Source organism: Leptonotus elevatus, chromosome 8 (genome assembly GCF_054856555.1).
Source record: "Leptonotus elevatus isolate MCC_2025b chromosome 8, RoL_Lele_1.0, whole genome shotgun sequence".
Classification (NCBI taxonomy): domain Eukaryota; kingdom Metazoa; phylum Chordata; class Actinopteri; order Syngnathiformes; family Syngnathidae; genus Leptonotus; species Leptonotus elevatus.
In genome coordinates this window covers 10,934,142-10,945,223 of record NC_141246.1, presented here as the reverse complement: position 1 = coordinate 10,945,223, position 11,082 = coordinate 10,934,142, and the positions used below count along the sequence as shown (strand labels likewise).

General features: G+C 39.6%; 1 protein-coding gene across 5 annotated transcripts in view; it reads right to left on the bottom strand.

The window, feature by feature from the left end:
- Positions 1–470: 470 nt before the first annotated feature.
- rbfox2 (RNA binding fox-1 homolog 2) overlaps positions 471–11,082 on the bottom strand; it is a 41,350-nt gene continuing 30,738 nt past the window's right edge. For 3 of the 5 annotated variants that reach the window (XM_086083742.1, XM_086083743.1, XM_086083746.1), the window contains 7 exons: positions 9,026–9,113; positions 8,329–8,385; positions 8,089–8,242; positions 7,803–7,848; positions 5,338–5,432; positions 4,373–4,445; positions 471–3,334 (listed from right to left, as the gene is read on the bottom strand). In XM_086083742.1, coding sequence (XP_085939868.1) covers positions 3,290–3,334; positions 4,373–4,445; positions 5,338–5,432; positions 7,803–7,848; positions 8,089–8,242; positions 8,329–8,385; positions 9,026–9,113 — 558 coding nt within the window. In that variant the 3' untranslated portion in view covers positions 471–3,289. Of the gene's footprint in view, positions 3,335–4,372; positions 4,446–5,337; positions 5,433–7,421; positions 7,459–7,802; positions 7,849–8,088; positions 8,243–8,328; positions 8,386–9,025; positions 9,114–11,082 lie in introns of those variants that run through there. The other 2 variants (XM_086083745.1, XR_015095862.1) reach the window with 2 other exon arrangements.

Genomic DNA, 11,082 nt, shown 5'->3' with positions numbered 1-11,082 from the left:
TCGCAACTGCGACCCCCAACCGCGTGCTTCCGCTCATATGCGACATCATTTACATCAAATACGTTTTTTTTTTTTTTTTGCTTAGTCATTTTCAAATATGCACAATTGAACTTTAATCTGGTCTGTTTTGTTCCTTTTTTGATACCTGTCATTCATGTTAAGAGTAATTTCATCACCCAGCCAATTTCTGTGTCGATTCTCAGTCCTCCGGCTCATGTTAATCTAAAAAGGTAGATTTGAGGCAAATGGACTTTTAGAGTTTGTTGATGTTTCACCTTTAACCTTGTGTTAATGTTATCTCATTCCACAGGGAAAGTGAGCCTTTTTGCCACCAGGTGAGTAAACTGGTTGGTGCATGAGTCATTCACCAGCCATGCCATGCAATTACTAAACAACTTTTAGAATTAAAATACACTTCCTTATATATATTTTTTGCTTGAATTGATAAGAAAAAAGACATCAGAGCCATATCACAACAAAACAATTTTATATCAAACATTTTTAAATGGACAGTCAATAACAAAACAAAAAACAATGGCAGTCAAAAGTGGGGCTGGGGTCGAGGGTTTGAGAGCTTAAAGCAACCATGACGAGGAGCCACTTTCAATTGTTACTAGAATAGAGTGGCGGGAGAACCATGACTAAAATCAAGCTGCCATATTTTTTCTTTCCTCCAGGCTGCCACACCATGCTAGTATCCATCCTCTAGATCCTGACCGCTAGCTGTCATCAGTCATCAGTTCGCTCATTTAGGAAAGATGCAAATGTCTCAGATGTAAAATATGAAAGACAAGTTTCATGCAGAACTACTTTTTTTTTTTTTTGTTATAGACTTTGACAAGTAATCGCTCATGCTGATTTGTTCATGCCTTGACTGAACCCATTTGAGAAGAATTTGCAGTTGGTTAACTAGAATGCGCTGAGGACTCGTTAGCATCTTTGGCTAGTCCTTTTTTTTTGTTTGTGTTTAGTCCTGCACACATTCTATAGCTGAATGGAGATATTTAATAACGAAATGAAAAACGTAGTACAAGAAATCCGCCAGGTTTCACACACAATTTAAAACAACCTGATGTGTGCACATTAGCTCACTTGAAATGTTCAGAATCTGCTTTACAAAATGCAACATGGAAATAAACCAACGTAATGCTTTCGACCAGCTCATTCAAGTCACCTGAAAATGTGGACATAAGGAAAATAATATTCGGTATATTGTGATGTATGGTCAAATATCATGCTAAATAATCCCATAAACAAAAACAACAGTCTGCTAGTGTTACATGCATACCTTTAGTTCTCCTCTTGGTATGATTTTCTCAATACGTTCAACTAAAAAACAAAAACTTGAAATTTAACTTGCACCTTTTAGGAGGAACAACACTTGCGGATATAAAAAGAACACAAAGTAAATAAAGTCAGCAATAGGATCATCAAGAATGACATTAACAAACATAATATATTTATACATATATTCCAAAAAATGTGCTTTCTACAAATCTTTGGAACAAAAACAAAAAGCCAAAAAAGCCACGTTTGGAAATATAGAATACAATAGTATAGAAATATGCACAATAGTAAGGTGTTTTGCATTTAAATATTTCTTCTTCTTTTTTTTATTTTATTAACTTGACAGAATCTCTCTCTCTCACTCACTACCACCTATTTTGTTTTTCAGGAAGACTTAATCAGTGTTGGAGTTGCTCATTAATTATGGAGCCTGAGGGGAGAATCTAATGTCTACATGGAGAATACTTGAAATAGGAAATTCAAAGGAAAAAAAAAACAACAACTGAAAATAGTGCCGTCAGCATAGTGTTGCACTTTTTGTGTCGCGGCGCATGCACATTCTGTGCAGGAGGCGCGTAGTGTAGAGATGTAGAATATGGCCAAGAGGCAAAACATGACTTCACAGATGCTTCTTTTGGGTTCCTAAGGCCTCAACATATTCTAATGAGGATTTAGTAGGATCTCATACAAAAACGGACTAATTAGTAGAAGCAAAAATGGCTGAAAATTTTAGGGTGATTTTCAAAAAAGACTATCCCTTTACAGCGTTATTATTTTGTCAAATTGTAACCTCCATAGACGCCACACCCAAATGAACAGAAACATTTAATAACACCTCCTTTTCTCCCTCCAGACGGCACCATTAGGCGGTTGCAATTAACTTCCTTAACTATGACTGACACCAACCCTTGTCACGGGTGGCATCCTTGCCACAACAAACATCATCTTGCATTTGGACATGGCATCTGTAAAACTAACATTGACAGTGGAGTTTGTTAGGTGCTGCTGTCTCTCATAATTGGATATATTTGCAATCATACATGTCTGAATTAGTCGTTTGCAGCTAAAATGCTTTAAACTTAATATACAGTAATGCAATACAAGCCTTATCCCTAATACAAGTTGAATCACTAAATCATATCTTGATCAGAGAAAGTTAGTAAGCTTTTCAGTCATCTCAACAGTGTTTTTTTTTTTATTATTGTTAATTTTTTTTTAAAACATATATCCTACCAAATTCTGTGAGAGAAAACATTAGGCCAAAACCTAGCTAGCAAAGTATAGCTGACGCCACAAACAAAACAAAAAAACAAAAGATACAATAGTGAAAATAATTCCGATGATTATAAATTTGGTAACTTTGACTCTAAACTAATTTATTTGCATATGATAATTTAAAGGTTCACCTGTTCTGTATAGTGAGAAAACTTGAGGTAAGGACCAGTGCTAGTAAGCCTCCCTCAGCTTTCAGTCGTCTCTCGCAGCTGCCATGTTCAGTCTCTCTGCCCGCCGGCGCACGCTGAGAATGGGAATCCTCTCATTTACTATCCAGTCACAATCCATCAGCGAGTTCTTTCCTAGCGTCCTACTGCCGCAGTCGAGCTTGAGCGTGCATGTCATTCTCAAAGATGTCTGACAAAAGATTGAAAGGTAAACGGAAACAGCCTTTGGAAGAACATCTGGGCTCCATCACAAGTCTTGTGCTGCTGAATGCGGAAGGACTGAGAAGGGGGGACTATAATACGGCCGTGCAATAAGGGAAGGGGGCGATTTAGCCTTCTTTTTTTTTCTCTCTCAGTATTTTTCTTTTGAATGTAAAGGCCACCCATCAGTCGTTGATACAGCATTCCTCTATTTCCGTGTATATAAGAAAACATGGGACGTCTCTGGGATGGGAACTTGGTGTGGTTGAGTCCAAACTGGGTGCAGTCCACTTTCACAACAACAGATGGAGCGCTTTCAGATTAATTTGCAGCAAGAGCTCCTGGGAAATGTAGTGTCTTTAATACGGGGTGAATCTACTGTAGCCCCCCCTGTACAGCGTGGCCTGCAAACAATAGCACACTCATTTAGTAAATGGGGGAGTCCAGAAAGTAAGGGTTGACTACTAATGTCTGATTAACACAATGCTTAAAATACACTCAAATAATATGATTTAATTTTATTTAGAAATAAAGAAAAATAAAGACAAAAAAACCATAGTACACCATTGCATCTACATTTAAGGTTTTTCTCAATGATTAATATATGAACTGATTTACATAATTTTTTGTCAGCCGATTATACTGACAGTGCTTACTTTTTGTGACACACGATCTTTTTGTCCAGTGTGTAAAACACAACGCCGGGGGCGAGATCTGGCCCACCCAATGAATTCATGTGGCCAACCAAAGTTGAAAAAAATCTCGAATCAAAACTCGAATTGTAAATTGTCTTTACTTATACAAATGTTGACTTATTTCAAGCATCTTTGCTGAAAATGAATAGCGGAATCAACCATTTCACTTGATTTCCGATCAAAATTCTAAATTAGTTACCCACCAATTTGATGTGTATTTGTAAAAATACGATGATGAGATTGTATATTTACACGATTATGGGCTGTCATAACGTCCCTACAAGAAAAACAATAACTACAACATGGCCCGTGACAAAACAACTATCATTCAGTCTCAAAGTGATTATTTAATTTTAGAGGTAATCTTGATGACCAGAAACTGATAGTGTTGGTTTTGCTTGATCTTAGTTCTGCCTTTGAAACAGTAGTAGACCATGCCATTCTTTTAAACAGACTTAAATCTCTGGTGAGTTCACAAACGGTTTTTAACCTACCTCGCTGATAGAACTTTTATGGTAAGGATACTTGCTCCTCATGAAGTAACGTGTGGTGTGCCTCAAGGATCAATTTTAGGCCCTTTGTTCAATTTATATACATGCTCCCTCTCTTGGTGGTGTTATCAGGAGGCAGAGTGAATTTACATTGTTAGTTGATGATATGCATGTTTGGGTCCTTGCAGCCCTCCTTATATGAAGTTTGATTGATTGATTGAAAATGAGTTTGTTAAACTAAATGCAAATGACTTACCATCGCTCCAACACCGTAAGCAGCTGGGGCCAGTGCAGCATGGTAAGGGTCTGCTGTGTAAACTCGTCCGTAGCTTTAGTAAAAAGAAAAAAGAAGAAAAACGTCACTTCAAACTTTTTTTTTTTTTTACGCATTATACAAAACAAAAACAACACACACTAGGACCAAGAGAGCCAAGTCCAACAGTACAAAATTTAGGGTAAAACCTCAGCATATTTTTAAAACTGCCGAGTATGTTAAAGTCAAAAGGGATCCTTTCGGTGGGCTGTCACTTTGCATATTTGTTGTCTGATGCGAGCAGTGGAGTGAGACAAAACAGACTCAAATGAAAAACAAAGTCAGTATGATGTAGTCCCCCCCCAGGTCAGTATTAAAATCCCACACTCTAAAAACAGTTGGGTCAAAAATAACCCAAAAGGTTGGGTCAAATGGATAAATCACAAAGCAACTCAAAAAGTTGTTGTTTTATGGTTTACTCATTTGACCCAACGTTTTGGGTTAAATAAATACCGAAAAACGTTGGGCCCTTCCCTTTTTGATCCAATTTCAGTTGTTTTTGAGTGTTGAACTGTTTTTAGAGTAAGTTGAGTAAAAATGTACCCAATATGGGCAGACCTGCCCAACTTTGTGGGTTATTTATTTGACTCTTTTTTTCTTTTTGATCAAATGAATACATTTAAACAAAAGAAAAAGAGTCAAATGAATAACCCAGACAATGCAATTTTGTACAAAAATAACCAATAATTTTTTGGGTTGTTCTGTGGATTATTCATTATGACCTAAATTCTTGTGTTAAATCACGTAACATATTGAATTAAATTACTCAAAAATGCGGATGGGTCCCTTTTTGACCCACATTGGGTTATGTTTTTCATCCAACTTCTTTTTTCTTTTTTATTATTATGATTTTTTTAAAAAGTGCAACAAGTAAATTAGCATGCAAGTTAGGAGGTCAGCCTACTCACCTGTCACTGTAAGCTGCTGCTGCCGCCGCCGCCGCCGCAGCTGCGGGCGTGGCTACGGCTGTTGGCTGGGCGTAACGGTACGCAGCGTAGCCTCCCTGTGACGAGGCAACGAGAGAGAGGAGGAAGACGAGGGTCGGGTGTGTGATAGAATAAGAGATTTGTTAAAATGTTGCTGGCCATTGCGCGCACAGTAAGAAGCCACCAGCCAACTACGGGGTTACAGTGTGAGGGAAAGAAGAAAGATTAACGAGCAGACAGTCAGCAAAAGGCTAATCTGGTGCAGCATTCACAAGGATGTAGCTCAGGCTCTGTGTGGCTCTCTCCCTCCATGACTAACCCACACAAGAAAACCCACAAATTGTGCATAATATGCCCTTTTTCCCTCATTAAGTTGGGCATGGAGGGAGAATAGTTTTAATGTGACCCTACCAAAAACAAACAAAGGAAAGCAAACAGATGGAAAGCAGTCATTTTGTACACTATGGACACAAAAACACTACAGGTGCATTTCTCGCTCACACACACACACACACACACATACATTAAAACAACCTCAGGTGGCCAAGCGACCAAATCACAGACACAGCATGCTTCTCCCCCAAACTCTGATATGAACAGTTTATGAGAGCAAACATCCCTCCATCAACACAGACTGCTGCATTCTAGCCTAAAAGATCAGTCACGACCAAGTCCCCGCATTCAGGAGCAGCACACACGTTTGCGTCGCAAGGGTATTGGGGAAGACTGGACCCGCGGAGGTGAGGGAAAGGAAGGGGCAGGAGAGAATGTGGGAAAGGAAGGAGGTGAAGGAGAGGTTAACAGAAATAAGGACGGTAGATTTGAGAAATTTCCAAAATAAATATGAAGAGTGAGGGGAGGAGGTTTTAAGGGTTGGGGCGGGTCAGCCTTATAAGTACAATACGTGTGCATGCCGACACTGATTTGAGTTAGCATGCCACAAAGTGAAACACACAGGGAGATTCCTGGAAGGGGTCTGAATCGGCTTATCAACAAACTAATTGCAGAGCACCTCAGATTGTCATCATTTCACTCACTTCTTTCCCTACATCATCTTCACGAGTGGATTTTTGTTTTCACGTGTGTGCATCTTGGCTTGCTATAAAATAATCCACATAATGTGCTATTTTCACAATTGACGCAATTTCAACATATACTATTGCCTTGTCTCAAAATTCAATTTAACAATACGTATTGTAATATATAAAAAGTATATATATTATATATATATTTTTTTTAATTTATTTAACAACTTCGCAGTTGTGGAACGCATCACCCGCGAAAAGTGAGGGAGCGCTGTACTTACTCTTGTACTACATTACACTATGTTAAAGTGGAAGTCAACTTTAAGCATTTCTTGACAATAATATATTATATGTGACCTAACTAGTCCAAACATAACATTCTGATTAATATTACATTTGTGGAATATGCGTTATGAAGCAAAATCCAGACGTTTTTATCCATCTCAGGGGGGCGGCCATTTTGCCACTTGCTGTCGACTGAAGATGACATCACAGTTGCTCAGGGCTTAACATTGACGTTATCTTCAGTCGACAGCAAGTGGCCACAAAACTCACATTCCACTAATGCAGTATTAACCAATGTACTGTATTTAGACTAGTGGGGCTGCATAGGATAAATTGCTGTCAAGATTTTTTTTTTTTTCCGGGTTGACTTCCCCTTTGAAAATCAGAAATCTTAAATGTATTTTTTACTAGCTATGAGGTACTTAACAGATCTTCCATGATAAGGTTAACTTTTACATGAATACAAACTGCAATTGAGTGCAAAACACTCCCACTAGTAAACAAAATAACCCATCAATAGCTTTCATTTTAGCTGCAACATTTTTATAAACATGAATTTCATATCCATCTCCTCCCTGTTGCAAAACATTTTCTCCCCCTTCCGCAACTCCACCCTTGTCAGAATTCAGTGAGTTAGTAGAAGAGGACAGAAAAGGCATCTCAATCTCAGATGGTCAAAAAATGTCTAGCAGCACGCAGTCATTGGAGACGAGGAGGATGCACACTGGGCTCTCGCATGGAGAGGGTCAACCCTACCTGAGGCAATCTGCCACTAATGTCCTGAAACACTAGTCTACAGAGAGAACAGAAACAGCTCTTGTCAACCTGTTCACGCACTCGCACGCACCATTACGCACTCATAGTTGTAATGGTACACAACACACAAAAGCATAGAGGCAAACCCTACAGGAGAACACTCATGAATGTGCAAGCATCTGTACATTATGTGCAAATTGTTATCACGTAATAACGATATGTATGGACTGAGCATTGGGGGTGATGCTGAAAACACTCAAGAGTACATGTCTTAGTGGGTTTGGTCTGTGCCATTGTCACACTTGAAAACCTATAGGCAAGAGGGGTCGAAACATAGGGAGGAAAGGGTGAGGCAGCGGGCGGGGCGACACGTATACTTACATAAAGATCAGCGGCACTGTAAAAACCGTCCTGATAGGCCATCACGCTGAGAGAGAGAGAGAGAAAAGAAAGGGAAAAAAATAGCAGTGGGGGTGGGGGTGGGGGTAAAAATGGTGGTGTGATGTGCCACCATGTGGCCAATGTAGGGAAGAAGAAATTGTTTCCAAACGGGTTGTGAAAGAGAGAAGAGAAAGAAAAGTGAGATTATTACACACCGTGCAACATGCAAGAAAAACTGCTTTTTTTGTTGTCACAACAGGCTTTTAACACTTTATGAGGTGTTCACCCAGGGTAGGTGGGGATGGCAGGTTGTGGCACCGCCGCCCTGACTGCACTGTAGACAGGTCGTGCACGACCCCGCAGATGAGCGCCGCGGAAGGTCGCCGCGGCCGTGGAGGCAGCTGCCGCCGCCGCCGCCGCTGGGTAGGGAAACCCTGGCACTGATTGAAAAACAAAACACAGACGCTGGAAGTTAGAAGGACAACAAAAGTCAAACGTGAAAGATTTTGAAATCTGGGAATCGTACCAGTGTAGAGCTCAGGACTGTACATGGCTCCCATCACAGGACTTAACTTCCAACCGGCTGGAGGCAAATATCATAAATAAGTCAATTTTAACAAAAGCACTGAACAGACTATTGTTTGTATATGGGAGCACACAACAGAAGGGGAGCACTCAATATACATCAGCATTATACGGAAGCTTATTGCATTAGCTTAAAAATTTCCTGTTTTTCTGACAATTTTTTTGGGAGGCTTTTTTTGGGTGTATTTTTATTTTTTTTCTTCTGTTTTTCTGAATATTTTTGGGGGAAAGCTTTGTTTTTTTGTGTATATTTTTTATTTTCTGAATATTTTTTTCTGTTTTACTTGAATATTATTTTCTGTCATAAAAAAAATCAGAAAAACAGAAAAAAATAGTTTTTTTTTGCAGTGGTGTACAACTAGATTAAATAGAAAGCCTTCTTTGTCATTGTATGGCATATATACAACAACATACTATACGCAATATAAAATCATATTTTAAGACAAAATATATTCAGTTACCAGACTGCCACTGCAAGGTCTAATCATTAATATGACCTTCATTTCCCATTTTTAGTTTTTTTACACTGTAACGTGTTTTTATGCATACAAATTGATTTGGGATTCTGTATTTAAATGGTAAACAAGCCGCAATCACGGATTTGAGGTACAAGTCCAGACACTAATAAAAAGCAATACCATATGGTAGAGCTGCAAGACCCTCTCCATTGGCGTACGGGGTTGTCATCTTCTTGTTGGTCATCACTCTGGCTGTGGCGTTGTTGACCTAAAAAGAGGAGAGACCACATTGTTCAATCAATATTAACATGTTGAGAAAACCTATACTAAAAAAAAAATGTCATGTTAACTTGACTTGAATAAGGTTGAGAACTAGTGAGATGTCATTATCCCTTCATAATTGTCTCTTGACTTGGTTAATTCTGTTGATGAGCAGCAATGGTAGTTGATGCATGCGTTTCTTTTGAAGGAGAGACATTGAAAACAAGGATCCCGTTGAGTAGTCAGGCAGTTTGCACACAAACAATGCAACCAAAAGACACACAACAAATACTTCAGAGAAGAAAAAAAAAGGGCATTCAAAAAGGAAATCCAAGATTATTGCATGGCTATACCTTTGAAAAAAGGAGGGGGAAAGAAGGTGAATTAAGCAGCAGAGTCATCAGTTCAACACAATGCAAAAGGAAACAAACAAAAATTATTTGAATACAAAAATTACACACAGCCAATCAAGAGCATCTTACATCAGCAGAGGTGAACACAACGAGCCAGTCAGCAAGCATCGAGGCAGCAACAGAGCAATCCAAAAAAATTTAAATAAATAAGTCGGCAGCCCTCCCGATCACATCGTACAGAAAAAAAACAGGAAGGAGGGGAGACAGAGAGAGGATAGACAGATAGAGGGATGCGGGTGGAGGAGCCAGTCCACATGAAAATACATAGAACACATATGATGTGGAGAGAAGAGTGAAACGAGCATCCCATGTGCAAAGTGCAAACCTTCTCGTAAACACACGCGCGCACACACACATACAGTACTTTTATGGAAGACAGATCACATGGAGAATGAGGAGACATTTGAGAAAGAAAGAAGGGAAAGAAGAAAGAAAAAAAGGTGGGGGGATGCAAATGTCATTCCTGAATCAAAACATAAATAATAAATAAATAAAATAAAAAGATCAATCAAACCGTTGGTTGTGAAACACTGCCAGGCATCCCACAGCAGATCTCAAAGACTTCAACGCACACAACCAACGCACACCATCAGAACCAAACTGGTCAAAAAGGCAATCGAGAAAACTGCTAATTCGCGTCTCTTTACTTGGACGTGGACTCAATTTGAACCGCTCGCACCCACTTTTCGTCCACATATCATTCCCGTGTCGTCCCTCTACAACTGTCTGCAGAGTAGAGAGCGGACGGGCACAAAGTGATGATCAGCTGCTACACGAAATGCAGCCAGACCATCCTCTCCCACTACAGCTAACATACAGTAGCACTCATGCTTCAGCATGCTGTCCCACTAAAAGACCAAAATGCAACTACTGGCTGAAACATGGCAAAGAAACGACATATGATGTCATACAGATGTCGAAATAGAGAGCGAGAGAAAAGAGAGAGAGAGAGAGAGAGAGAGAGAAAACCATGCAGGATACACAGCTCTGGAGTTCAATGCAGTTAGAGAGGTGATTGGAATGAATGCATAAGAAGTGCTGCAGGTCATAATTGTTGCACTTGCAGATAGATGCAGTACATTCAGTTACACAGGTGGCCTTCATTATGCCATGCGTTCAAAATTGCTAATCTCCAAATCGGTTCATTCTCCACCTCCCCAAACAATCACAGAATTAGCCAATCAGGACCTCGCAATCAATCGCCCCGTGGCTGTCATTTGGGTGCATTTTTTTTTTTTTAAATGTTGTTCCAATTAGGGCGGATGGGGTGAGGGGAGAGGGGTTTCATTCAAAAGATGATGCCATGTACACAACTTACCGTTGCCGGGGGAACGGCGTGAGGACACGCGAGCAGTTACCGTGGAGACTGACAACAACAACATACAAAAATCATCAGGGAAATAGAGAAAATATGTGTAAGAAAGAAATGATGAGCCAAACAAAAAAAGGAAAACATAAAATTGATAGAACACAACGATAATAATGAATCACCTATAAAGAGGAAGTGACGTCACATGTAAACAGTCGCCTACATAGACCAAGCCAATCCAGCCGCTCTAAAAC